At 41.7% G+C, this 27,672-nt stretch overlaps 7 protein-coding genes across 13 annotated transcripts in view; 4 read left to right on the top strand and 3 right to left on the bottom strand.

Moving 5' to 3' along the window:
- Window positions 1-412, bottom strand: part of adarb1b (adenosine deaminase RNA specific B1b) — a 52,984-nt gene extending 52,572 nt beyond the window's left edge. For 4 of the 6 annotated variants that reach the window (XM_057033933.1, XM_057033899.1, XM_057033915.1 and 1 more), the window contains exon 1: window positions 197-383. The gene's annotated coding sequence lies outside the window, so the exon portion shown is untranslated. Of the gene's footprint in view, window positions 1-196 lie in introns of all 6 variants that reach the window. The other 2 variants (XM_057033890.1, XM_057033923.1) reach the window with 1 other exon arrangement.
- Window positions 413-2,668: 2,256 nt separating this feature from the next.
- LOC130529942 (olfactory receptor 5F1-like) lies at window positions 2,669-3,887 on the bottom strand. Its single transcript, XM_057040685.1, has one exon. The coding sequence runs from the start codon at window positions 3,816-3,818 to the stop codon at window positions 2,874-2,876; it is 945 nt and encodes a 314-aa protein (XP_056896665.1). The 5' UTR covers window positions 3,819-3,887; the 3' UTR covers window positions 2,669-2,873.
- Window positions 3,888-4,744: 857 nt separating this feature from the next.
- Window positions 4,745-6,535, bottom strand: LOC130531275 (olfactory receptor 10J4-like). Its single transcript, XM_057043202.1, has one exon. The coding sequence runs from the start codon at window positions 6,118-6,120 to the stop codon at window positions 5,194-5,196; it is 927 nt and encodes a 308-aa protein (XP_056899182.1). The 5' UTR covers window positions 6,121-6,535; the 3' UTR covers window positions 4,745-5,193.
- Window positions 6,536-7,748: 1,213 nt separating this feature from the next.
- On the top strand, window positions 7,749-12,067 carry LOC130531286 (putative methyltransferase DDB_G0268948). The gene is made up of 6 exons (XM_057043229.1): window positions 7,749-7,998; window positions 10,570-10,730; window positions 11,085-11,301; window positions 11,369-11,469; window positions 11,569-11,706; window positions 11,785-12,067. The coding sequence occupies exons 1-6, from the start codon at window positions 7,891-7,893 to the stop codon at window positions 11,870-11,872; spliced, it is 813 nt and encodes a 270-aa protein (XP_056899209.1). The 5' UTR covers window positions 7,749-7,890; the 3' UTR covers window positions 11,873-12,067.
- A 716-nt stretch (window positions 12,068-12,783) lies between these two features.
- Window positions 12,784-17,176, top strand: LOC130531292 (uncharacterized). Its single transcript, XM_057043241.1, has 6 exons — window positions 12,784-12,988; window positions 13,066-13,226; window positions 15,049-15,265; window positions 16,626-16,723; window positions 16,804-16,941; window positions 17,030-17,176. The coding sequence occupies exons 1-6, from the start codon at window positions 12,878-12,880 to the stop codon at window positions 17,118-17,120; spliced, it is 816 nt and encodes a 271-aa protein (XP_056899221.1). The 5' UTR covers window positions 12,784-12,877; the 3' UTR covers window positions 17,121-17,176.
- Window positions 17,177-17,503: 327 nt separating this feature from the next.
- On the top strand, window positions 17,504-21,531 carry LOC130531280 (ubiquinone/menaquinone biosynthesis C-methyltransferase UbiE-like). The gene is given in 7 exon segments (XM_057043216.1): window positions 17,504-17,688; window positions 17,690-17,711; window positions 17,842-18,002; window positions 18,074-18,290; window positions 19,258-19,358; window positions 19,436-19,573; window positions 19,706-21,531. Coding segments are annotated over 7 exon segments (819 nt in total). The 5' UTR covers window positions 17,504-17,602; the 3' UTR covers window positions 19,800-21,531.
- Window positions 21,532-23,288: 1,757 nt separating this feature from the next.
- On the top strand, window positions 23,289-27,521 carry LOC130537080 (uncharacterized). Of its 2 annotated transcripts, none has more exons than XM_057053522.1 (6): window positions 23,289-23,597; window positions 25,935-26,095; window positions 26,167-26,383; window positions 26,927-27,027; window positions 27,105-27,242; window positions 27,317-27,521. In XM_057053522.1, the coding sequence occupies exons 1-6, from the start codon at window positions 23,520-23,522 to the stop codon at window positions 27,408-27,410; spliced, it is 789 nt and encodes a 262-aa protein (XP_056909502.1). In that variant the 5' UTR covers window positions 23,289-23,519; the 3' UTR covers window positions 27,411-27,521. The 2 variants fall into 2 exon arrangements, with proteins under 2 accessions (XP_056909502.1, XP_056909494.1); XM_057053514.1 differs by lacking the exon at window positions 23,289-23,597 and adding an exon at window positions 25,112-25,687.
- The last annotated feature ends 151 nt before the right edge of the window (window positions 27,522-27,672 follow it).

The following is a 27,672-nucleotide window of genomic DNA, read 5'->3' on the forward strand; positions in this document are numbered from 1 at the left end:
ACCACGCACGCAGAGGCACAAGTGCACGTTTCGTTAGGCCGTGGATTCACTATTTACCAGCGAGTACCCACGTCCGTCCTGCTCTAGCGGATTACCAGTGTAATATTACATAAACACAGCCGAAACCCAAATTCACACAAGCTACCCCCGTTTGTTTCATCCTCCGCAGCACCAAAATAACAAACAGCCTACTCACGGTTCGTGCTGCAAGGGAAAGTTGCAGTTCTGGTGCGAGTTGGGGTCTTGTCCGCCACTTCTCTTAAAAAGCAAGTGTGTGCTGCCCTTCGTGTCGCCGCCGCTGTTGGACAAAACCGAAGCCAGGCTGGAAGTGTTTGTTGTAGGTTACATGTACTGCAGTCTGCCGTCGGCCCGCTTCTTCTTCACCGCTGACGCCGCTCGGGAAGCCAAGTGGCGCGTTATCGCCCCCATGTGGCCGGGTGGAACCAATACCGAATTTCTTGTCGCCCCGCAATTCCAATTGTTCCATAATTCCTGGTAGATTTTTTTATAGAAATGCACATGCGAGTCAGAAGGATACTGGTGCAGTTCCCATGGAATTGGCTGGCAATCTTATGGAGAACACAAAATTTTTCTACTGCTATTAGGCTTCTATATTTACCCCAAATTTGGCCTGGGTGAAGGGCCAGAAAATAAGAAAAAAGGAAGGCAAACACAGGGGTAAATGGAGGGTTACCGCCAGGAATTCAGGCTCTGCTGGCCGAGCCCTGGGACAGTTTCCATTTTCCAGGGGACTCACAGCTCGCAGGAAGGAAGTCAGTGGGAGTTGTGGGGTCTGGTGCGGAGCAGTAACAAAACAGTGATGTGCTGGAGTGTTTTCCACTCCTGAAAGGGTGTGGGCTAAATTTTTAAAAGTATGTATATATGTATGTGTATATGTATTAATAAATACTTGGAATCCAATCTTTGGAATTCAACAGTAGGCGCAATTAATCATAACAATAAATGATAAGATATCAACAAAGGAAGTGTCCTTGGAACTCTGTCAGCGGTGGAGAGTCAGCAATCTGGAAAGACGTTGAGGCAACATAAAAAAACAGTGGCAGCAGTTTAAGAGCGAAAAGGTGGCTGGAGAGGAGCCACCTGCTGCTGCTCACTGCTCATTGCACAAAAGCAAATTTGAAAGTTTTTGCGGTTTTGCAGTGCTGCAGCTCAGGGAATTATTTTATTTATTTATTTATTTTTTTAAAAACACAAACCCAACAATTAATTTATGTACAATGATGATTTAAGTGCCTTTGAATGTAACGTTTTCTTTTTCTTGGTGTACTGGGGAATTTATTGAACAGACCCAGAGGTTTATGTCAGAGACTGAGCTGACATATTAACGGGCCTCGGGGATGCAAGAGACTCCGAATTACTTCGTTATGTAGGAATAACATCTCACACACGGCATCAAAACAGTGAATGAATTGATGCACGTACAGCCGCTTATTCTGTTGGCTACCAGTAACAGAAGGATAAAATAAAGTAGAAAATTCTCTCCAGTCACCACTGGATCATCTTTATCCTCATCTACTTCGTCTTTCCTATATATATTTTTTTTAATTTCTTCTTCATTTTGTCTTTAGCCGCAGGTATGAATTTCAATTGTAAGTCATTATTATCCCAGCAGAGGGCACTATTGTACAATAATGAGCTCAGATGACTCCTTATAGTCGTTTCTGCTAAGAAACCCATTTAACTGAGTGATAACTTTTAAAGCGTCATGCAAAAGTGACAGCTAATGTGACTTTTGTTTGTTTTCGATTATATTTCAAGTTTCTTTAAGTAGAGTTTAAATTATGCGGAACATTGTACTATAAACCTGTAAAAGCTTTCTTTCTTTAATATTAATCACCAGCCTTGCAAAAGTACTTCAAGCTCACCTTTGGATTTTATATTTTTCTTTCTGGAAAATATATTTTTTCATTAATCATCAAACATTTGTGTGTCGCAGTGTGGTAATGGGACAGTCCTTTGAATGGTTGAAGCTCGTGCATGCAGTCACTTGTTTGTTATCAGTAGTGGATTTATTGTACCGTAAAACCCTGTCTCTAATAAACCTAATTACATATAATAGAAAAAAACAGACATATTGATACAAGGGACTTTCCACTTTTAAATATGCACAATGATATCATCATGTAATGATCCAACAGAGTTCCATCTATCGTGGAGGACATCAAGGACACTTCATTGACACAGCATCTGCTGGGAGGTGTCTTCCAATGGACTATTTCCCTGCAAAAGACTCATATGGACACTTTGGTCTCGATGGTTCCCTACACTCATTACAGCACTCAGTACTGCAAGAACTCTGCAACTTAATGGATTCTATAAAGCTCCACATCTGTGCCCTCAGCCCTGCATTTGAGTCTGGCTAAAAAGAAAAGTTTAAAGCACATAAAATGTCTTAGTTAATTATTACGTGGGCGACACAGGTGTAACTTCTGCCGTGACCCTGTGACCCCTCACATCTTCAGCAGCGTCTCGTCAGTCTTGGTGAGAATCAAACTCTGCGATATTTGACTGGAGCCTCTTCTCTGACCAGTTTGTCAAAAACTCTTCACTATTCAGAAAAAACATTCCATCATTTTGACAACCTGTCATTATGTTCAAAAGGGATTTTAAAAAAGCAGGTGATCACAAGTGACAAGGATAAAGATAATGCATGAAGACAAGATGAACATTTTATTAACATAGAAATCAGCAGTTATGAAATATGTTATATTTGTGTTTCAGCTATGATGCGCTACACCAGGGATTGAACACATAATCATCTCAAATTATCTCAAATATTGTTTTGATTTATGTTTTTAATGTCCCGTCATACATTGTCAAAACCTTGTTTCCTAAAGTTTGCATTTACCTGCTCACTTTTTGCTTTGAAGGGCCACCTTTCTTTTCATATGCATGACACTCACTATTCTATTGCGGATATGCGTGAGTTTGAACCCATATATGAGGGGGTTCACAAGCGGAGGAATCAGCAGGAACTCAATTGACATGAAGTTGTTGAAGTGTGGAGATACATCAACATTCCCGAATCTCATATACATTAAATCCAAAAGGACCGAGACACCGAACATGATGAGAGAGATTAAATGCGGCAAACACGTCTGCATAAACCTTTGCTGGTCCTCTTTAGAAGACAGGCATGATCTAATCATGTACATGTAGGACCAAATAATGAACACAAAATGGCCAAAATAGAGGAGAATATTAAAATACCCAATAAAACTGTTGACTTTGGGAGGTGAGCAAGCAATAGTTACAATCATCCAGTTTACACAGTAAACCTTGTTAATGTGTGAGCTGCACAGCTTCACTCCTAATAAGGTTGCTGAGTTCATGAACATGCAGTGAAGAGGGATAAACCAGGACAGAAACACGAGGAGGGAGACTCGCGGCCTGGTCATGACTGAGTGGTACACAAGAGGACGACATATGGCCACGTATCTGTCAAACGCCATCAGAGCCAAGATGGAAAAATCTCCGCAGGTTGATGAGTGGATCACATAACCCTGGAGCATGCAGCCGGCGTAAGAAATCACAGGAGATGACAGGAGGTCCAGCAGGAATTTGGGATAGAATCCAATTGTCCCATACAAACTGTTAATGCACAGGTTACATAAGAAGATGTACATTGGCTCGTGGAGCTTTTTATCCACGAGAATGATGACAATTAGCAAAACATTTCCAAAAACGATCATCATGTACCAGAGCAGCGTCAGCAGGAAGAGGACAATGCGATACTCCAGTTTAAAATCTAAACCGGAAAGTGTGAGCAAAGTGACCGCTGAGACATTTTCCATCATCTGCAAATACCAACAACAGTTTTTACGTCTCTACATGAAGTTACCCATAAAACCACCTGCCACAGTGTCGGAGGAGAGACGCTTGTCCTCTGCTCCGACTGCCTCCTCTTGGCTCCTGGCATTAAATCCCTTTTTCTGAAAAGACATGCGGCATCTCGGGATTCCAGCTGGCCAATCAGCAATGGAGAGACTCAGAGGTTACCTGCGCACGCTGTGGGGTTATTGTTATTGTTTTTTTTGTTTTGTTTTTTTTGGAAAATATCGACTTGCCAACATACTGTAATTGTGATTAAATGTAATTGATAAGGAACAACCTAAATAATTGTGTAACTAGCAGTCACTCATCCTGTGTGACATTAATAAGATTTTGTTGTTTGGTCCCAGGAATTAAATGTTTTAAAGAAAACATTTCATTTCTGTGACCAGTTGAGTTGAAGATCAGGAATGCCACCTGATGATTCAGGCATCACATGGTTAAAAGTGTTCTTGTTTCTACACTTCCAGGCAGCATTCCTGATCTTCAACTCAATGTAGGCAGAAAGTTCCCTCAAGCAGGGTGGAGTCTGTTCCTGGGAATCTTGGTGAAGCTGTGTTTATGGATCCATTTAGAAGCTTGCGTGTAAAAGTGAAGAAAGCCTGCTGGGGAAGACGCACCTTCCCTGCAGGCGGTACATGTGACATTCACAAGAAGAAAATGCAGACTCATCCTGCTTTTACTGAACACCACCGCTCTTAAAATCAGTACAAACAATGTACCCATAATGACTTGATTGGCTTTTTGTTCAAACCTGTTTCCCTTCCTTGTCAGCTTTAACATCTTATCAGCTCACCTTTCACAGCACCCACCCTGGTCAGGTCACCAGTTCAACACAATGGAAGCACAGAAAGGCCTCAAGCTGGATTCCAACATTCCAACAGTTTGCGTCTCTTTTATTGGTTTTGAATATCCTATGGGCAGCTTTATTTTTACATTATTAGACAATATTACCTTAAGTTTTTTTCATTTTGACATAGAACTCTGCAAATGTTGCTGGACTGAATAACACACAGTATATACATCTACACTGCAAAAAAATGAGCTCACAGACAGACAACACATTTGTTGGAAATGCATTTTTCTGAGGCGGCGCCCCCACCTTTGAAGATAGAAGTCATTTCATCACAGTGCACACTTTACGCCTAAATGTCATCCTGGGAAATCAAAATGTAACAGAGCAGCCAGGATATTGTCTTTAGCCAAATCTTTGTGTACATACGAGAGTTCCAATGTTTTGTGCACTATGATCACAAAACCACCAGCTTCTGATATTTTCTATTTTTAAAATTTAAAAAACCTTTTGTATTACTACCTCGAGAAGGAGCATATGCCTCAGGCTTACTTTGGGTTATGGAACATTCTTAAAATGCATTTTCTGATCTCTGGCAACTTCAGGCCATACACGAGCGGATTAACCAAAGGAGGAATCACAACAAACTCCAGGGATAAAACCACTGCTATGAAAGGATTCAGAGACTCCAGGTCGATCCTGCTGAGAGCGACATCACAAAACACAGTGACGGAATAATTGACAAACGTGATGATGTGTGGAAGGCAGCTGTGCACCACCTTGCTCTTGAAGTCAGACGAGCACTTCCTGCAAATGAAAAAAATCCGTCCGTATGTATAGAGGACGAAAGCAAGGGGCAGAAAAACTGTAGTGACAGATACGAGCATGCCGATGAGATTATTGAGCCAAGTTGGCACGCAGGACAATTTGACAACAGGCCAGTTGGCGCAGAACACTTTTGGTATCGCATTGCCACACAATGGCAGCATGGATGACAGATAAACACAGGCCGCAACCGAAAAAGCCGGATAGAGTGACGCTAACAAAATCAACCGCATCACTGACCTCTTTGTTATCTTGTTGTGGTAATGTAGCGGCTGACACACAGCGACGTACCGATCGTACGCCATAATGCTTAAAAGGGTGAGCTCGTAGGATGCGTACGTGTAAATGACATAAATCTGAGCAAAACATCCCCATCGTGAGATCAAATGAGTGGATGAGAGAAGATCTTTGAGGAATCTGAAGAAGAAGCCCGCAGAGCCGTACAGGGAGTTAACAGAAAGGCACATGATAAAAATGTACATGGGCTCATGCAGAGCGTTCTCTCTGGATATCACAACTATTATGATAACATTAGCAAAGACAATGGAAGCATACAAGATGAAGCACAGCACAAAGGCAAGATAACGATAGTGGCCAATGTTCAAAAACATGGTGAGGTTAAAATAAGGAGGAGTAGTAAAGTTGTCCATTTACCCTCAGAGACGTTTAAGCATTTTAACCAGATCCTGAAGTCACACCTCCTCCTTATCTGTTCAGATACAGGTTAGCTTTGGCATGAGCAGAGACAGTATCAGCATTGAGAGAACTGAACCAAAGGTGACAAGAAAGACAGAGGTTTACACAAACGTGGAAATAGGTCATCAGCGGACAGCATCAGCAGCAGAGATGAGTTTTATCTGCTGCCTCTGTTAAAGCGTTGCCATCGATGAATGGACCTCATGCTGTGAGTCTGATTTAGCAGCAGAAACTGAGAGGCTCTTTAACATGTCGCACACCGTTATGTCATCACAGCCGGGACTCCCAAAGGAATGTTGCCCAGAAAAGTTTTTCCTTTTTTTCGATTTGAGATTCTGACAGGTAATCAAAGGTCTTGATTTGTAAAGTATGAGGTTATTTTTTTGTAATTTAAGTGATTTTTTTGGATTGAACATAAACTAGTTGACAATAAATAGAAAGTTGATGTTGAATATCAATTTAAAAAAACACTAGCAGTACGAAGTACATGTAGAACACCCGGCACAACCTTCAATTGAAGGCAGATTCTGAACAATTTAGAGGCAAAAGGGTACAAAATGATGTCATATACATTTAACTTCTTGAGGAGCAAAAGGGGTGATTGTGTTACATCATCAAAGTCAACATAGTGGCTATGAACTCTAGGCATTTTGCCTCCACGTGCAGTATCTATGGTGTCCCTACATGAAGAGATTCAATAATTAACAACATTAAATGCTATGAATCTTTAAAACATTGTTGAAGCCCGATATGTTTTTTAGACATATTTTTGATTTTTCAGTCCCTTCAATTGTAGAGTTTTGCCACCCAACATGATCGGGAAAAAAGGTTTATGGTACTACCTTGATTTACTTATTCCTTATGAAAGGTGATGCAAAAGGTCACCCTTGTCAAATGCGAGGTCAGACTTTCCTGATGTAAGAATACTGTAAGGACTTTTATTAGTCCCTTTGGGCCTTTTAAAGCCCATCACTGCTCAGACATCCCCGGCGTATATTTTCCCCCAGAGTTTGGGGGATTGTGCTGCTGTATACTCACAATGTCGACAGTTACTGCGAGAAGTTGCATAAAAGCAGGACGCCATGAAAAAAACACACTGAAATGCTGAATAAGAACAAAGCGAACGCCAGTGGAGCTTTTGCCGCGCCTAATGAGAACCCACGAGACAGTATTTAACTTTCCAAATTAATGGAGGACAATTATGTTGGAAAGGGTCAACAGGCCATTATTGCCACTATCCCTAGAGGGCAATTAAAGACATGTTGTGGAGTGTGTTCTCAAACACATTAAAAACAAAGATGTTTTTCAGTGTAGTGAGCGGTCAAGAGTGAGAAAAAATAAGATATTTAGATAAAGGATACCATCCATCTGGCCGTTTCCTTTCTCGTTCCATGACAATGTCATCGAAACACACAGGCTTTGTCAGCAGAAATGTAATAAGGCATTTCCTGTGGAAACAGCTCAGATCAGGGTTATAGGGAATGAAACATGCTGCCCAGTACTGATTAACTTTTGTCAGTGTGACTCTTTTTTAAGAGTTGTAAATGATTGATTTTGCTCTGTGATTTTTACTCTCTGACAGTGGGTTGGACTTCTTTGTGTGAGCGTCGGTTGCGGGTCTCTCCCCCGAAACTACATTCCTGTAGAACAGAGTTCTATCCAGGACAAAGACATAAAAGGCTAGAGGGAAGAGAAGACCAAGATAAGAACAACACTGTGCTAAAATGTACCGACTTTTTGATGGCAAAGATCATGCTTTCATCTACCACAAGTATCGAATTCCACCTCCAGAGGAGGTGAAGAATCTAATTCTGCAGTACCTGGAGAAAAAGGTATGTCACTGCCAGGGAGAGAAGTCATATGCTGTTGATATGTTGCATTATTGTGCCTTTTGTGGAAATTAGGAATAGAGGTTATGAAACTGATACACAGGAGACTTAGATGTCTTGTGTTGAAGGCCCCAGTTCTGGCGAGATATTCGTACTGAGAGGTATAGAAGGCATAAGACAGGTCACTGGCTGGCTTCGACCACGTACGGCTCCAGCCATTCTGTCATTAACTATTCCAAGCAGAGAATATTAACCCTGGATACGACAGACATTTTTTGTCCTGAAGTAACACCTGAGCTGTCAGTAGCTACTTCAGGACAATAACGCTGAGTAAAGGTCAAAAGGACAATTTGGGATTTAGGGAGAAGGAGCAATTTTTCCTTCCAAATTCCTCCTTTTTGATTGTTTGATCAAAACTAACAATTACCCTCATTAGGAAAATTACTACAACTTTTTAGAACTGGCAGAAAAAAGTCACAAATGTACTCTTGGCAGCTGCAGCTACATTGTTCTACAACACAACTGAACACATTACAAATCAAATAGTTTTCAATTTCATTGCACAATTTCTTTAATAAATCATGAAAATTCCAGACTGTCTGCTTCAAGGGCTGTTCTGTAGGAATAAAAACCCTTTCCTATCACCCCCTTTAACTTTAGAGATGGATGTTAAAACTCAAATTATGGGGCAGCAATCCTAGAGATCTGAACAACAGCTCAATTAGAAAAGAGAGGGTACTACCACTTCCCTTCCACCAGACATCTTTACCATGCCTACACTTGCCCGTTGATCTGTACAACCCTCAAAAACCCATCTTATCCCATTCATGCACATCAGTTTGAGGGGATTGAGTAATTACTGCAGTTGAAAGACGGCTGAATGTACACTTGATTATCGCTACAATGGTTGTGATTAATAAAGCAACTGCTTAAAGTGCCACAGCTAGTGATGTAAGAAAACCAGTCCTGCTCCCTAGTAGGACCCTAGTAGTGCCCTCTGAGTGTCCCTATTTTGTCTATAAAGGAATGAGGAGCATGGAAATTTGATATATACGTAGAACATTCAAGGTTGGCCTCTAACTGTAGAGTTGTAAAAAAAACCACAGACCCAGAGTGTCAGAGATCCGGTGAGGAATATTCAGTGTGATTAGCAGTTTCACAGTTGAATTTGATGTCAATCATGTATTTAGAAGCAAGTCCTGCAAATCCAGTTGCCATCAGGGTATGAATTCAGGGTCCAGTTGCCACAGTCAGGGTATGAAATGTGGCAATCATCAAGGTTACACCTCGTCTCTGGGCAGAGAGAGGATATTTCTCTCTTCACATTTAACAAAAGCCATTCTTTTAGGCATCAAAATAGCATCCAGCCAATCTCTGATTAGTTGCTGATATTTAATTGGTTTTCCACAGGAGGTTAAAAAAAAACTACCAAAATCATGAACTGCACCAAAAACATAGCGAGAATCTGTGTAGGTAGTAACAGATGTCCTTGGCAATAGTACAGGCCCTGTTAAGAGCATATAGCTCTGCAGCTTGAGCAGAGGTGCTGTGATGGAGGGCTCCAGACTCCTGACATCGCCTGAAAAAACTATCAGAGGGTCGCCTACAGGAGCCATTAGTGTAGAAAAGAAAATCTGGTTTCTGGAGTGGTGTCCACATGAGATCAGGTCTGCGTGATGTACCGCTGTCGATAACCACTACAATCATGATCCTCCTCCAGCTCAGGAACAGGAAGAGGTGGCTGGATTCAATGGTGGAGACCTTTCACGAATAACTGACAAACAGGACTGGACAAAATCATTGCTTCATATCCTGACCTTCGGGCAGTCGACATTTGTTGTGTAGCAGCTATATTCAAAATATGTAGCACAGAATGAGTAACACAGTCATGAGCCAGTACAATGGGGGCTGATTTCTCAATCATAGCAGCAACAGCAGCGACAGATCTCGACCAACTAGGCATGACAAACACCACAGGGGGAAAGCTTTGACGAATAGCACTGGATGACAATGTGACCCATGTTTCTGCACCAACAGGTCAGAAGCAAAACCCGCTATCTCAGTCACATACAGATGGAACAGCTGTGTGTAATCCAGCAGCCCAAAGCTTGTGCTGAGAATGAAGCAGCCTTTAAATCCGCAAAGGCCTTGTGTATTTCCACTGTCCATTGAACTGTGGAAGGAGCATCCTGCATCATAACTGCTCTCAAAGCAATCCATAGGAGCAGAGGCACAGATCCACTGATGACAATGAGTAGTCATACCTAAGAAAAAAAGCCTCCGCCTCTTTGTCCTGGGGGAGTGACATGTTCAACAGCTGCAGTCTCTCAGGATAAAACCTGTTGACCTTTGGTAAATCCATAATTAAGCCGCATCGCTCTATAAGCCGCAGGGGTCAAAGCATGGGAAACAAATAGCAGCTCAAAGTGTGGAATTTACGGGACATCCTCTATTCCTGCTTTTTTGGGATGCCTGATTGTTGGAAGTTTAAAATTATGTTTGAGTTAAACAACACGAGGCTAAGCAGACGTAACTAATGTTACATGACCTTTATGCTATTTTCCAAATCCTCAGAAGGGACAACCACATGTTCTGGCGGTGGACCTGGGGTGTGGGACGGGTCAGCTGTCACGGGTGTTGGCACCACACTTTCAGGAGGTGGTGGGTATTGACGTGAGTGAGAGTCAACTGGAGCAGGCCAGAGCTGTGCCGGGGTACCCCAACATCACATACAGGTAAGAGTGCTCAATGGCTTTATATGCATGGAAATGATTACTGTACACACACGCAGCAGAGAGATCATTGAGGTCAATGTCAGTATTGCTTCTTACACTGATCATCCATTGTCCAGTGATCCATCTGTGTTGCACGAACAGCATCAATAATGATTTGTGACTGCAAAACAAGTCTAACTTTGTGACATAATTTCTCATTTCTACCATCATCTCCATGTCCATTTTCTCTTGCTGCTGTGCAGCAGCTACAACTGCAAAAAGAAATTTTAAAAAAAGACTCAAAAAGAAAATGCAACTTAAAAAACAAATATAAAACTTCCAAAATGACCAGTGACCTTTTTGCCACGCCACCAGGGAGGGGTCAGCAGAGGACCTGCCGGTTCCAGATGGTTCTGTGGACTTACTGACGGCGTCATCAGCAGCCCACTGGTTTGATCAGTCGAGGTTCCTGGCTGAGGCAAATCGGGTCTTAAAAGTTGGGGGGTGCATAGCTCTGCTGGATTACATTTTGTCAAACTCCAGACTTCATTACCAGGACTGTGGTGACAGACTCACTCACATCTTCAAAGAGGTGGGTCATGGTATATTCAACCGTGATTTAATATGTGTATTTAATAATAAAATGTGTTCTCTTCCAGGTGAAGCAGGACCTCATGCCACACACCAGCAGTCCAGTAGCTGCATCTCAGTCCAAGCTTCAAGATCTCTTCACAGCCATTCCTTTTCCAGATAAAGAGAGGTAACTACAACACAAACTCCATCCAAATCTGAGCATGTCTTTGTTCAGACTGTTGTTTTTTCCATCTGTATGCATTAACGCATCAACGTGATTCAACAGGATCGACGCCATCCGTGTAAATACGTCCATCTCAGTGAGGGACCTGACTGGATTGATAGAAACCTGGTCTATGTTTCAAACCTTTAAGAAAAAGCATCCGCAGGAAGCTGAAGATCTGCTAATCAGCACTCAGAAGAGGTCACACACACGCACACACACACACACACACACACACACACAATGAAATAATTAACCGTGTACTCTACCTCCTCACAGGTTATTGAAGGAAATGGGAGCCATGTCTCTTGATACAGAAATTGGTCATGAAATGGAATATTTTTGTATTCTGGCATCAAAACCATGATCATTGGACTGATCATGAATGTGGATTTTTCTACATAAAGCCTTTTCATCCCAGTCTTGGATTTCTTTGTATAATCAGATATAAAATGATGTGTAAATTGTGTCATAAGTGTACCTTTTTCTCCTTAAAGGTTTTAAGGTTTCTACCTTCTAAATATAAATAAATAATCACGGCAGTGATCACGCTGATTCACTATTTGCTTTGCTGTTTATTCCTTTATTGAGTATCTTGCTACACATTCAGCTGTGTATACACTGGTGTTGGGGCGGTTAACAAGGTGTGGATGTCTCAGGTATCAGGAATATCGGGTTCTTCAGGATTTGGGACCTCAGACGTTCATGTTCTCAGAAGTCATCATGCATTTTAGCCTTCTAAAGTCATTCATTTAAAAGGACATAATGACATTTAAACATTTAAATAAAATTAATATTGATAAAATAAGGTTATAAAGTTGTGAATTAATGGTTAAGTGGGCATTAAATATAAATATAAAATATATAAATATTCCTGTATTTATATAAATATTAACACATTAAACTTTTGATTGTGTTTAAATGTGGACCATCAGTTTAATTAAGTTAATAATATACAGTATAAAAGGGTTTACTGAGCAGTCAGAACCAAAAATGTGCTAATCCAAGAACATTAGAGGGCAGTAAACTCATTCTAATAATTTATTTTAGAGAGTTACATTAAATTGTTATTAAACTCTTTCTCAACTACTGTAAAGGGTTTATTGGATGCTGCAGACAGACTGAAGACATGTTTAATATTTAGATTTTCTGCATATGAAACTATCGCCAAAACATAGACAGGAATTCTATTGGCAATTTGACATCCACTGCATCATCCACTAGAATAACTTGTTCACTCCCTGTTTGGGATTGGACTTGTTTCTTTGCTTTCCTTTAACCAAAGACAACAGTAGAAAGGCTAGGATTACACTAGACAGAGGACATAAAAAGGAAAGTGGGGTTTTGGAAAAAGAGAAGACATCTTGAAAGTATGTCCTACCAGCTCTTTGAGGGAAAGGACCATGCCTCGATTTACCAAAAATATCGTTTTGCACCTCCGGCTGAAGTGAAAAACTATATTCTTCAGTATCTTCACAAAAAGGTACCCCATGGACTTTGGATGAAAAGTAATCATGTTTCTGTTAAAAATGCCCCATATTCATAAATTTACATTTTCAGAAGAAACCTCCACATGTGCTGGCAGTAGATCTAGGCTGCGGAACGGGCCAGAATTCCCGACTACTTGCACCACACTTTCAAGAGGTGGTGGCTATTGATGTGAGTGAGAGTCAACTGGAGGAGGCAAGAGCTGTGCAGGGCTACCCCAACATCACATACAGGTGAAGATGCTTGTTCCCAATTTTTCTTTTAAGGCAAGTTAGTTAATAGTCTCTTCTTTAAAAAGACAGACCATTTGTCTGGCCTCTCTGACTTTATCTCCATCTGGACCCTTGATCACAAAGATTCTCATAGTCCACTCAGAGAGCTCCTAACTCAGCCAAAAAAAATACTATTAAGGAATCTTAGCTTAAGAGTCATTCAGGAAGTTTACCAGAACAAATCTGAGCAAGGCAGGAACAGACAGTTTTATCTCAGTGAGATGGTATGCTTGAGCCCATTGCCAAGTATGACATATTAAAAAAATTAAAAACAACAACGCTCCTTTGTAATGATAGTGAATTCAACCAATCAATGAACTTTGGGGAGGTTTTTCTTGCCACTGTTGCTTGTGTGGGGTCAGGCCCTGGGATTCTGTAAAGCGCCTAGAAACAATTTTGATTGTAACAGACGCTATATATGTTGGGGTGCTGGGTTGTGTCGGTCTTTGTCCTGCAGGGGGTGGAATGGAGCAAAATTGGTGGCAGCTGGCACTGCGGGCAGGCTCACCTGTAGGCAATTTACATCTTGCTGCCTATTTAAGCAGGTTGTGCCTGCCTGTCAGTGGCAGGGTGTCTGTTCCAGTCGTGAGGTTGTCTGTTCGTCTCACTTGCTGTGTGTTGGTGTTCTGCGTTTCCTGGAGGGCCGCTACTGTTCTCTGTGCCCTGGAGGGCCGCTCCTGTTCCGTGTTTCCTGGAGGGCTGCTTCATATCAAGGTTGGACGCAGACTTAGCTGTCATATTTCTGTGATTATTAATGTCATTAAAAACAGTTTGACTTTACCAGAACAACAAAAAAAACCCACACAATCAGTTGGAACTGGACAGAAGAGAGTGGACTGCTGTTAGCACAGCTCGAGGAGAAGAGCAAAATAGTTTTAAGAGGAAATTTGGTCACAATGGAAGAGGCAGACTTGGGAGTGCATTGCCTAGAAAATCAATGTCTTGTTCCCTCTCAACAAGTGTGAGAACTGCTGGCACATGCTGCAATCCAAGTGTCCTATTAAATCACTGTGTGTTCAATCAATCTTTATCAATCAATCAATCTTTATTTATATAGCGTCTGTTACAATCAAAATTGTTTCAAGGTGTTTTATCCCAGAATCCCAGGGCCTGACCCCAAACAAGCAACAGTGGCAAGAAAAAACTCCCCTTTAACAGGAAGAAACCTTGAGCAGGACCAGGCTCATGTAGGGGGACCCTCCTGCTGATGGCTGGCTGGGTAAAGAGAAAGGAGAAGGGGGAGGACAAGTAGAGGAGATAATAGGTAGGAGAGGTAGAGGAGAGAATAGGTAGAGCATAGAAATACGTACAGAAATACATTAAATTAAGTAAAGTAAGCTCCCAGTAGAGTCGAGTTGAGTGGGTCAGTGGGGTCGGAGGTCAGTATGGAGCTCTGAAGGCGGCGATACCTGTAGATGAATACAGAAGGGCGGGGAGAAGCAGAAAAACTACACAAGAAATAACATCACTAGTCTACTTGGTGAGGAGAGCATTTCCCAGTGGGGTGACAGAGGCTTGTCAGGTGATATACAGGATATATAAATTTAAAAAAAATAACTAAGAACTACTTTTAGTCTTTGGATTTTCCATGAATATGGGCCTGCTCTACCATTGCTCCAGCTGCATCACTCCCATTTAGAACATCAACATTTTCATCTCTTTGACCTCTCACTCTCACCCTGTCTCTTCCTCAGTGTCACTGTAAACCATGCCGTAATTATTGGATAAATGGAAAATGTAATTATTCAAAATCACTTTTTTTTTTTTTTTTTAACCCTATCAGGAAAGGGATAGCAGAAGAACTTCCATTTCCAAACAGTTCTGTTGACTTGTTGACTGCATCATCTGCAGCGCACTGGTTTGATCAGCCGAGGTTTCAGGCAGAAGCAAATCGAGTTTTAAAACCACAGGGCTGTGTAGCCCTGGTGGACTTCACTTTTGCCAACACGAGACTTCACTACCAGGACTGTGGAGAAAGACTCACTCAGATCTTCAAGGAGGTGGGTGCATGGTTACATGAAGGTTTTCAGAACCTTTCACTTATACCAATGGTTTATGCCTGGATTTGGGGACATCCTCAAATTCTTCTTTGCAGTTACTCTAATGCTCTGCCATATTGGATGAGGATTATCAGTGTACAAAGAATTGTCTCGGGTGTCTGAGGCCTCTGGATACTTTGCCAAGAACTCTAACTTAAGGGGTGGGGGGTGCTGCAAGGACAGTTGACCTTCTGGAAGTTTCTTCCATCAACACAGAAAAAAAAATCAAAAAGTGCTCAAATCTAATCAGGCTGTGGATTAGGGCCGGCTAACCAGGGTGCACAAAGGATGCCAGTGGAGGAGGATGCAGGAAAAATAAAGAGCTGAATCTGTTCCGAGATGATGAGGGTTAGGGGGTGGTTCGATGAGTTATTTTGGCTAGGCTCTCTCCGTTTAAACCGAGGATGGTCTTGGGCTTGGACAGAACCTCAGTGGGGATGCTGGCCTGCGTAACTAGTGCTTGGTCATTGAAGGTGTCATCTGCACCGGCTTCGATTAGAAAAGACAATGAGAAGGTATCATGGCCCCAAAGAAGCGTACCTGGAAGCATCAACCGGGCTGGAGAGAAACAGAAAGAAGCTCCGCTTGCCAGCACTCCTGCATGTGCTGGCGAGCTTAGTCTTTTGGCCAAGCCAGACACGCAGCAATGAAATGGCCTGGTTGACAGCAGTACAGAGACCCTGGCAGTTATCCTTCTCTGCCTCTCGGAATGGGAGAGGCTGGTTTGTCCCAACTGCATGGCATCATTAGCGACTACTTCTAGAGGGGGAACAGGGCTTGGTGTTGGTGGTTCAGAAAGTGGCTCCACCACTCCCCCCTGGAGAAAGAACAGAGCAGGAACAAGGAACACAACCACCAAGGCAGACCAATACCCAGGACCCTGACATGTTCCTAAGGGGAAAAAACGTGGCTTAACTGCAACTAAACTAATGATGCACTACTTTTAAAGCAGGAAAAAATGAGCACTAGCCCAGGTACAAGTTGAGGAAAGCTATTAGTTGAGCCAAAAAAGCAACAACATCAGGACAAAATTGAACAGTGGGGTAATGATGGGGACTCAAGGCAGGGACTGCAGGCCATGACAGGCTGCATGGTATTGAATGTTGTATAACCGGTTTGCATTACATACACGCACATACTAAACCATAAACCTAGTTAAACAACTAAAAGGAATTACAGGAAATGTATACTGATTGCCAAAGAGTTTTAGTTTTCTAGTTTCAATGTCACTTGGTTTGTGTCTCACCTCAAGCTTGATGTCTTGAATGAATGCAAAAGTTTAAAAAACCCTCAAAGTAAAATATACTGTATTCTCTTCCAGGTGAGACAGGAATTACTGCCATACACCAGCAACCCAGTAGCTACCTGTGGGAAGAAGGATGCCCTCTTCTCAGCCATGATTTTTCCAGATAAAGAAAAGTATTTACAGATGTATAGCTCTGTATAACAATGTTTGTTCTGTTTTTTACCTTTTACTGTCACATAATAATGTGTTATAGGATCGACAGCATTCTTGTGAAGTCCCCCACGTCTGTGAAGCGTCTGTTGGGTTTGATTGAATCCTGGTCAATGTTCCAAACTTTGAAAAACAATGATCCCCAGAGAGCTGAAGATCTGCTTATGAAAACTCAGAAGAGGTACCACACACACACACACACACACACACACACACACAGATGATTATGAAATGATAATAATTAAACAAACACTCAATCGGCTTCACAGGTTTTTGGATGAAATGGGTGCCACATCTCTTCAGACGGAAATTGTTTATGAAATTGAATATTTTTGCATTCTGGCATCAAAACCAGGATAAACATCAAGATGTAATATCAATTTTACTATTAAAAAGCAACATGTTACTCAACAAAAGACGCTGTTGGTTCATTTTCTGCAAGTATAGTTTTGCAATTTAGATTCAGATTAATGAAAGATTTTGAAAGTTCCTGAGCCAAAATATGAAATCAAACTAAAGCAGAATATTCCATATTAGAGCTCAAGTGATTTTTCCTCATTTGTGAAAAAAATGAGTACAGCTGGAGCAAGATAAAATCCTGTTTCTATCTATCGATCTAGTGCTACACACCCTGTTTTCAAGAATCTAGTGCTACACACCCTGTTTTCAAGAACTTGCTATAGGCTGACTTCAACATAGCAAAAGGTAAGAGAACAGGTAGTGGCATAGACTTTGAAGAACTGGGAGGATTTACAGGTCTGAAAAATAGGAGGTGCTAAATCACCAGGAGATAAATACTAAAGGAGCCTGTAGCAAGATTAGAGAAAGAGGGACACACCACAATGACATGTCAGGTGTTTGTTGGGGAGGACATTTCCTCTAACTATCAAAAATACCGCTTTAGAGCACCTGATGAAGTGAGATACATTTCTCCAGTTCCTTGATGAAAAGGTAGGCAGCTGATCCAAAATTTGTAATTCAGACTTCTGACAGAATTTAGCAATAAACAATTCTAATGGTTTTGCCCTGAACTCATTAAGAGTTAATGAATACTCAACATACAGTATATTAACATCTCCAGAAGGCAAAGCCACATGTGCTGGCAGTGGATCTGGGATGTGGAACTGGACAGACCACCCGACTACTGGCACCGCACTTCCAGGAGGTGGTGGGTATCGATGTGAGTGAGACTCAGCTGGAGCAGGCCAGAGCTGTGCTGAGCTGCCCCAACATCACATACAGGTAAGAGGGTTGTGTGTTTGGGTCGACTTTTGATGAATGATAGAACTGTGAACCATGTGCCACACTGGCAGGAAGGGGACAGCAGAGGATCTTCCTTTTCCAGATGGTTCTGTGGACTTGATAACAGCTTCATCGGCAGCCCACTATTTTGACAAGTCAAAGTTTATGGCTGAGGCAAACCGAGTTTTAAAGCCTGGGGGTTGTATCGCCCTGATTGACTTCCCTCTCCAAAAGATGAGACTTCATTACCAGGACTGTGGAGAAAGACTCACTGATATCCTTCAAGAGGTGAGCTTAAAAAAAAACAACTGCTTTTTGTGGTCTTTTCAAAAACTTTATTAGAGAAATGTAGATGAAAAGACTTAAAAGTCTATTCTCAGAGCTTTTTTCTGGGGAGAAAAACAGCTTCTTCCCATATCTATCCAGGCATGTTGTGATGGTGTTGCGTATGAACAAATGCATTGATCTTTGTTAAAGTCGGTTTAAAAAGCCAAGAGTTCTCTTCAACCTGGGTGACTGAGAGCATTGATTCACAAGCCCAGAGGCAGTTCCAGACTTCATTATCGGGACTGTGGTGAAAGACTCACTGACATTTTCCATCAGGTGAGCCAAGAAATTATACTTTTAGTGGTTTGACACCAATCATAAATTGGGGAGGGGAGGGGAAGAAGCCTGTCACTAGCTGTCAGAACTCTGGCTGCAGCATTTTGGATCAGCTGGAGGTTTCTCAAAGAATTGTTTGGACATACTGATTGTAATAAATTACAATAGTCCAGTGTGGTAGTATCATCTGCATAGACTAACTTTTCAGCATAATGCTGATTCAATAATTCCCTATTCTTAAATAAAAAGGCTGCGGGTGCTGTGGGTACTTTCTTAGGTATTTATGTATTCAACAAATTAATATACTTCAAGAGAGTGCATTTTATCCAATTTACAGACTTTTTGACATTCCTGTTAAAGTTTACATAGTTCTCAACATCAACTGTTAAAGAGCATGGTTTGTGCTCTATCCACATACAAACATTGAGGAAAATGTGAGTATCTACTTTTTACAAAAGAAGGAAAACATAAATCTAAATGCACCTGATGAACAGTGACTAGCTCATGGTTAGGTGTGGCACATTAAAATGAGGGTGTGGCTTTATGAAGCTTGTGGAGCCTGAGTGGGTATTTTACCATTGAAGGGAGTAACTAACTTCACTTTTCTGAAGCAACATGAATTCATTAAATATCAGTATACATTTGTTTCCAGATGCTGGAAGTGTTGATGGTAGACACGTCCATCCCAGTGGTTAAATCTGAGAATATGCTGGAAGATTTTTTCTCAGCCATTTCATTCCCAGATAAACAGAGGTAATCACAACACATAAACACAGTCTGATGGAGAAAAATAAAGTCTGATAACTTATTGCATGCGTGTCCTTCTACAGGGCTGAAGGCATTCTGGAAAAATCAACATCATCTGTGAGAAAAGTGTTGGGTGCCGTCAAGACATCATCCATGTTCCAAATTTATAAGGGGAAAGATGCTCAGAGAGCTGAGGAACTGTTTCTCGACACTCAGAAGAGGTCACACACACACACACACACACACACACAACACACACACACACACACACACACACACACACACACACACACACAGATCTACAATATATAGTAATAATGACTTGAAAACTGATTCTTTGCACTGATTTACAGGCTCCTGCAAGAAATGAAAGCTACATCTCCTGACACTGAAATTGAGTGGACCCTGGAATATTATTGTGTCATGGCATCGAAACCAAAGCAATAAACAATATATAAGAGATGAAACCATAATAATTTACCTGTTTCATTTCTGTGAATGAGAATATAATTCACAGCCATTTTATGTTGCTTTGAGGTTGTGCTTAGGTGTAAATAACAAATTATTTTTTTCTTTTTCATCTTTAAACTTTATGGGCAGCAAAAATATGATCATACAGTAGATAAGGGGATGAAAATTTATAAGCTGTTGGGGACGCCTCATACATATTCAACAATACATAATTTACTGTTGGGGTCCAGGGTTCCGGGTTGTGATTGGTTTTTCCTGCAGGGGGCGTGGAGGAGTCGATTTGCAACAGCTGGCACTGCAGGCAGATGCACCTGTCGGAAATTTCCATCAGGCCACCTATTTAAGGAGGGAGAGCCTGCCTACCAGCGTCTGAGTGTTTTGGTGTGTTGTCTTTGGTGTGGTTCCCTGCTTGTTTGAGGTTTTCATGCCGTCCTGCCGGACTTGTGAGATGTGCAGAACCCAACCCCTGTGTTGGCTCTGTGCGCTCGGAAGTTTGAACTAGTGCTTCCCTGCAGTCCAGGAGGACTGCTGTTTTTGGGTTTGTTAAAAAAGCCTATTTATGGACTTTTTTATCACTGCGTTCTTGCTTGCTTTAGGGTCCTGTAAAAACCCTACCATAACATTTACATCAGACTAAAGTTGAGGTTTCAAAATCAAGAAAAGTCTGCATTCATCCACCTACCCATGTGACGGGTATGGTATGGACCCAAGTGCAGTACAAAACAGGCAATGAACTGATGATCAGTTAATAGGTTTATTAACTGCAATCTGGCACACAAAAACAGTTCGAGGGCAGGACAGTGGGCTTGGTCGAGGCAGGCAAAGGTTCAGTAACCGGGAGGCAGGCAGAATCAGGCAAACAGTTCAGAGGGAGACTGGCTGAGCTCGTGGTCAAAACAGAAGACAGAGGTAATTTATCGGGGGTCAGGCAGAACAGGAAGGTCGTACACAGGCAGGGTCGATACCGGGAAGACAGGCAGGAAAACGCTGGAAAGTCTTGCATTGCAGAGAACAATCTGGCACCGAGTGAGTGTGAGGCTGGAGAATATATACTGGTAGGTGAGCTGATTGATGAGTGAGAGCAGGTGTGTGATCAGTGACTGAGAGTGGGTGTGGTGATCAGAGGGTGTGGTGTGAGCAGGGCAGTAGAAAAGTACTGAGTCCATGGGCTGGAGCAGAGTGTGACAACCCACCCATCCATTATCTTGCACTTATCAAGCAAACAGCCCTAGACTTTCCGTGGCCCATTAGGGTAACACTGACTAAGGGATCCCTGGGTGCTCTCATGCCAGAGGATAGATATAACCTGATGGCATCCTGCACATGTGGCCGAACCACATAAACCATCTCCTTTCTTTTCTTAGGAACAGTGGTTCTATTCTGAATGTCTCCTGGATGAGTGCGTTTCTCACCCTATTGCTATGGGAGACAACAGCAGCCTTACAGGGAAACTTTTCACAGCAAATTATGTCTGTGACCTTGTTATTTCAGGTCTGACCCATCACTCTTGACCATAGGGCACAAGGCCTGACCCTTGGACTAAGATTTGCCTTCTGGATTTGCTCCCTCTTCATAATGTGGGGTGGCAATCTTACAGCTGATTTTGAGACGATGATCCTCATCCTTGCCGCTTCACTTTCAATTATTACTGTCATTATTCATTATAGTCATTATTTGCAACTGCTTCAAAAAGCTCAAATTACAACTCTCATTAGAAAAAACTGGGTGGAGCAATCGATCATTTATCTAATCCCAGTCGGTATCATGGTTGGGATAGTGATGCTGGTTAAAAGCTTTGCCACTGTGTTGGACTTGCTTCCATGCCCCACTCTGAGGGAAATAGCTCTGCAACTGGCCAGTGAACCAGAAATACACCACAAAGGCATGTAGGGAACATGCAAACCATGTATGACAGGACTAACAGCTCAAAAAGATTTGAACCTCTTTGTTTGACCACATTAGCATGTGTATATACATATACATGTATTTTTGTATATACACATGGACACATATTCATAGACTACATGCACTGGGGCGGAGTGTTTGATACGCACATAGTCATATATATATAAATAATGTAATTTTTATTTATATATAAATGTCATTTTTATATATATATATATATATATATATATATATGTAAATTATTTATTTTATTTAAATTATTTATTTATTTATATTTATATTTATATTTATATAAAGTCGGGGGTGCGACTTGTACTCCGGAGCGACTTAAATAAATACATTACGGAATTTCACGTTTGTTATTTTCACACTGACAATCACAAGAGGGCGCTCTAGGCGTGTGTACCTGAGGAACGAGTTCCTTTAGCGACGCAGAAGAAGAAGCGGTGCTTCGTCTATGGAGTTAGACTTGATTGTTTGGTAAACTTGCTCAGATGTTCTTTATGCTATAGTTATCTGAATAAGTGTTAATATGTTACGTTAACAAAGCAGACACGTACTCAGTTCGTTGTGGGTTATGTAGCTGAATTTGTTACGTTAGCATACCGTAACGCTATTGCTAATCCATGCTAATGGATTGCTAATTGCCTTTCAAGATGAAATGTATGTTCTTGGTCTCTGATTTTATCAAATAAATTTTCCCCCAAAATGCGACTTATTGTCCAGTGCGACTTATATATCTATTTTTCTTTTTTTATTATGCATATTTTGGCTAGTGCGACTTAAACTCCGGAGCGACATATAGTCCAGAAAATACGGTGTGTAGATGCCCCTGAGACAGTCCAGCACATCACAGCAGGGTGCAAGATGTTAGCAGGCAAGGTATGCATGGAGCGGCATAACCAGATGGCTGGCATAGTGTACAGGAACATCTGCACCAAGTTGTGGCACTTAAACGTTTTGGATCACCCGTAAGCTCTTGAATTCTTGTTTCTAGCTTTGAACTCATTCACAATTTGTTCTGCAGATCAACCTCGCAGACGCCTGTTCATGCCGCCCAGCTTGACCCGACCGTGTTTCCTGAGCTTTCCCACCTAAGAATTCTCTGCAGATTACTAATACTAAACCTTCAGTAAAGTTTTATATTGATCACCCTTGGCTGCCGTGTGTGTCTCTGCCTTTTGGGGTTCTGAAATTGTTTGTTAGTCTGTGGGTTTCCCAGCAGTCAGGTCCAGCATTCACTTCTAAAATGAATTTTTAATCACAATACAGGATGGGTTGTCGAGCACATCCTGGCAAAACAAAACTGTCTGATGCAAAAAGGCGTTGAGATGCCAATGCTGCTGCTGGGACAAGGAGGGAAGGAAAAGAAGGAAAGAAGCAGAGAAATAGACAAGAAAGTTATTCACTATATACATATGTTATCTCTTTATAGTATGCATGCAATGAAACAGATAGCTAGCTATAGCCTGATGTGAATTAGTGTGTTCATTAGCCTATTACTACATTTGTGACAGGTGCAGTTTGGACCCAAATGCAGCACTCTGGAAAGCTGGACCGTAGTAATGACTTTTATTAACACACGGGCAAACAGGAACTCAGGCAGACAAGGCAACACAGGAAATAGTCCGTTCTTCAGGCTCCGGGCCCGCACAAAGTCTATGGGTTGCAGGCTCGGGGAGTGGGACGAGCAGAGATGGAATGCGGCACCAAGGGGGAAGGATGTAAATCCTCGGAACCGTGCAGTTCCGCTGACAGCGGGCAGGAGTGACAGAAAGGGGCTTACAGGAGATGAGGCCTACGATGTTGCGGAGCAGACTGGGGACGAGCAGCAGCGAAGTCAGGGCCAGGCGGAGAAGTCAAAACCAGGTGAGCAGACAGGAACCAGTAGTGATGGGCAAATGATACCGAGGCTTCGGAGCTTGTGTCACTCTTCCCGAAGCGGAGTGATTCGAAACACTGTGTCGGAGCTTGTATCGAAACACCAGTGTCACGTGACACTGTATTTTGGCAAGTTTCATGGCGAGTACCACCAATAATCGACGTTCTAGAGTTTGTGAGGACAAATAACTTTTCTGCTTCTGTGAAAAATCATTCCAAATCAAACATGGGACAAATGGCAAACCATTATCTTTAAAGGTTTTCCTTAAAAACACTTCACACACACAAAAATAATGTTTCTGAATTCAAACACCATGATCATTTGCAAGGTAGGAAGGATCTCTAATCCTGTTAGGGACTTTCAGTAGTTCTTAAATAAATCTCAAAGTGTTCAATGAACCCTTAACCAACACTGAACCCTTAATATAATTTGCATTTATTCTTTGGGTTAATCTTGAATGTGTTTTAGAGTAAGAGGGAGAGCATCTGCATATTTTATTGTAAAGACGATATAATCATTATTTGGTATGAATGAACAAAACCCCTGGATGAGCACACAATTAACTTTTATCAGTGTCATGGGATTGAAAAGGGTGCCAGTGCTTCAGTCATGCTCTTTGGAGGTTGCTATGGCTTCAGCTGTCCACCAGACCGTCACTGAAGTCTCAAAGCTTTGAATCTTTTTCGACACAATTGTTAGGAAAGCCTCAGTGCTTCATGAGGCTTCACTTGCCCACCCCTAGGAACCAGAAACACTGAGGCAGAAGTCGTAGTCAGGGGCAGAAAGCAGGTAGGTTATCCGGGGAACAGGCGAGGCAGGCAGAACGAAGACAGGCAGGGTCGGTAACGGGAATCCGGCAGGGAAACAACGCTGGAAAGTCTAGCATCAAAGCAGAAGAACAATCTGGCAAAGACTGAGAGTGCAGGGGAGGCTTATAAGCAGGGCTGGTTGGGAATAAGCTGCAGCTGTGCTTGCAGGTGAGTGGAGTTGAGCTGACGGGGTGGGAGTGGCTGGCAGGTAGAGTGGAGCAGAGGCAGGGAGAGTGGAAAATTACTGGGGCAGAGGAACAGGGAAATGGGGAAATGGGGCTGTGACAACATTGGATGATTGTATTTGGATTTAGTCTTGTAGAACTAGCAACTATTTAAATTTGAGGCATCAGGTCATGTAATTAATTTTAACCTTATAGTTATTGTTTGCAACACAAGTGTCACCTCACATATTAATCTAGATATTTGATTAACATTTTGTCCTGTGGATTTTGAAGGAACATATCTACAACAGAGTAGAATTAGGTATATGTGAAGTGTTAAAAAATTATACTTCTTAAACTAGACTATAGTCAGGACAAAGAACTGTATACAGGTTACCAAATACTGGCCTTCATGGAAGAAAAGGGATCTGGATTTACACCAAGAAATACAACACAACATTATAATACAACATGAATAGGTCAAACAGTGGTATTCAGTAAACCATGTTAATTGTGGATTACCGTGCACAGTAAGTCCAAAATGTCCATGACATATCTTAAAAAATTTCCACAAAGCAAGCTTAAAAACAGAAGCATATTTTTTGTCGAAGCTGTATGCCCTCCCCATTCTCTTTTGCTACCTTACTGTCAGATTGAGATCACAAAGTAGAATTTGATGATAAAGCCTCTAGAACTGGAAAGATTAACAAAACATTTAAACATTAACAAAGGAAAAAATATGATACAAAAAGGGGCAGATGCAACTGCAATTCATCTTGTGCTACACACCCTGTTTTCAATGTTATGCCATTGGCCAACTTGTATTCTTGGCAGAGTGCCTAATCTATTCAGCAACATACCAAAAGACGTGAGAACAGGGAGTGACATAGACCTCAAAAAACTGGGAGTATTTACAGATCTGAAAACTAGGTGGTTAATCACCAGGAGAGAAACACTAAAGGAACAAGATTAGAAAAAGAGGGACATACCACAATGACATGTCAGGTGTTTGTTGGGGAGGACATTTCCTCTAACTACCAAAAATACCGCTTTAGAGCACCTGATGAATTGAGAGACACAATTCTTCAGTTCCTTGGTTATAAGGTAGGTGAGGCTCAAATCTGCTTATGGGATACATTCTCATCATAATATATTTATACAAAGAGCTTTCAGTATTTAGACGAGGAGCATGAGACCACACTCATTGGAAAGCCTCCAGCTGATCCAAAATTCTGATTCCAGAGTTGTGACGGGAATTAAAGAGATAGAATCCTGGTTGTAACAAATGTTTTTGACCTGAACTCATTAAGGGTTAATGAATACTCAACATACAGTATATTAACATCTCCAGAAGGCAAAGCCACATGTGCTGGCAGTGGATCTGGGATGTGGAACTGGACAGACCACCCGACTACTGGCACCGCACTTCCAGGAGGTGGTGGGTATTGATGTGAGTGAGACTCAGCTGGAGCAGGCCAGAGCTGTGCTGAGCTGCCCCAACATCACATACAGGTAAGAGGGTTGTGTGTTTGGGTCGACTTTTGATGAATGATAGAACTGTGAACCATGTGCCACACTGGCAGGAAGGGGACAGCAGAGGATCTTCCTTTTCCAGATGGTTCTGTGGACTTGATAACAGCTTCATCGGCAGCCCACTATTTTGACGAGTCAAAGTTTATGGCTGAGGCAAACCGAGTTTTAAAACCCGGGGGTTGTATCGCCCTGATGGACTTCTGTCTCCAAAAGATGAGACTTCATTACCAGGACTGTGGAGAAAGACTCACTGATATCCTTCAAGAGGTGAGCTTAAAAAAAAAAATCTGCTTTTTGTGGTCTTTTCAAAAACTTTATTAGAGAAATGTAGATGAAAAGACTTAAAAGTCTATTCTCAGAGCTTTTTTCTGGGGAGAAAAACAGCTTCTTCCCATATCTATCCAGGCATGTTGTGACAGATCTCCACTTGCCTTGTATTCTTCAAAATGCACCATAAATTTGCGACCGTTGATCCTCCCAGTCATCACTGGTGTTGCGTATGAACAAATGCATTGATCTTTGTTAAAGTCGGTTTAAAAAGCCAAGAGTTCTCTTCAACCTGGGTGACTGAGAGCATTGATTCACAAGCCCAGAGGCAGTTCCTACCCCCACTTTTCTGAAGCAACATGAATTCATTAAATATCAGTATACATTTGTTTCCAGATGCTGGAGGTCTGTGTAGATTCTCAATCATCCAGGTCATTGTATCTCGCCTTCTATCCAGAAGGCAAGAAGCCTTCTGGATAGAAGGCGAAACATCTTCAAGAGAAGAAACCCAGTCCAGTTGACATAGAAAACTACCTTGGACAGATGCTGGAGGTGTTGATGGTAGACACGTCCATCCCAGTGGTTAAATCTGAGAATATGCTGGAAGATTTTTTCTCAGCCATTTCATTCCCAGATAAACAAAGGTAATCACAACATATAAACACAGTCTGATGGAGAAAAATAAAGTCTGATAACTTATTGCATGCGTGTCCTTCTACAGGGCTGAAGGCATTCTGGAAAAATTAACAACATCTGTGAGAAAAGTGTTGGGTGCCGTCAAGACATCATCCATGTTCCAAATTTATAAGGGGAAAGATGCTCAGAGAGCTGAGGAACTGTTTCTCGACACTCAGAAGAGGTCACACACACAGACACACAGATCTACAATATATAGTAATGAGTTGAAAACTGATTCTTTGCACCGATTTACAGGCTCCTGGAGGAAATGAAAGCTACATCTCCTGACACTGAAATTGAGTGGACCCTGGAATATTTTTGCATCATGGCATCGAAACCACAGCAATAAACATCTTCATGTCCCTGAATATGAGGAATTTACCTCCCTGTTTAGAGGCAACTGTCATCACCAAATGAATTTGTCATAAAGTTTTGTCAGATTTCAACAAGTCTCAGTGAATTTAAATGCTTAACGGTCTGATTATTTCGTTCCACTTTTCTCTATAGCTGCACAGGTCTTTTGCCCAGACAAATATTTATGACACTAGAATTATTGCCAGGTAATTTGACACTGTTCTATTGGTCCTGTTTCCTTTTTTGATAACCTCAAG

The sequence above is a fragment of the Takifugu flavidus genome, chromosome 1 (assembly GCF_003711565.1).
Source record: "Takifugu flavidus isolate HTHZ2018 chromosome 1, ASM371156v2, whole genome shotgun sequence".
In the NCBI taxonomy this organism is placed as follows: domain Eukaryota; kingdom Metazoa; phylum Chordata; class Actinopteri; order Tetraodontiformes; family Tetraodontidae; genus Takifugu; species Takifugu flavidus.

Coding starts and splice junctions, on each gene's coding strand:
- LOC130529942 (XM_057040685.1), bottom strand. CDS start 3,818: ATGATGGAAAATGTCTCAGCGGTCACTTTGCTCACACTTTCCGGTTTA.
- LOC130531275 (XM_057043202.1), bottom strand. CDS start 6,120: ATGGACAACTTTACTACTCCTCCTTATTTTAACCTCACCATGTTTTTG.
- LOC130531286 (XM_057043229.1), top strand. CDS start 7,891: ATGTACCGACTTTTTGATGGCAAAGATCATGCTTTCATCTACCACAAG. Junction 10,731..11,084: donor TACCCCAACATCACATACAG/GTAAGAGTGCTC, acceptor CCACGCCACCAG/GGAGGGGTCAGCAGAGGACC. Junction 11,302..11,368: donor TCACTCACATCTTCAAAGAG/GTGGGTCATGGT, acceptor GTTCTCTTCCAG/GTGAAGCAGGACCTCATGCC.
- LOC130531292 (XM_057043241.1), top strand. CDS start 12,878: ATGTCCTACCAGCTCTTTGAGGGAAAGGACCATGCCTCGATTTACCAA. Junction 15,266..16,625: donor TCACTCAGATCTTCAAGGAG/GTGGGTGCATGG, acceptor ATTCTCTTCCAG/GTGAGACAGGAATTACTGCC. Junction 16,724..16,803: donor ATTTTTCCAGATAAAGAAAA/GTATTTACAGAT, acceptor AATGTGTTATAG/GATCGACAGCATTCTTGTGA.
- LOC130537080 (XM_057053514.1), top strand. CDS start 25,577: ATGACATGTCAGGTGTTTGTTGGGGAGGACATTTCCTCTAACTACCAA. Junction 27,028..27,104: donor TCATTCCCAGATAAACAAAG/GTAATCACAACA, acceptor GTCCTTCTACAG/GGCTGAAGGCATTCTGGAAA. Junction 27,243..27,316: donor TTTCTCGACACTCAGAAGAG/GTCACACACACA, acceptor ACCGATTTACAG/GCTCCTGGAGGAAATGAAAG.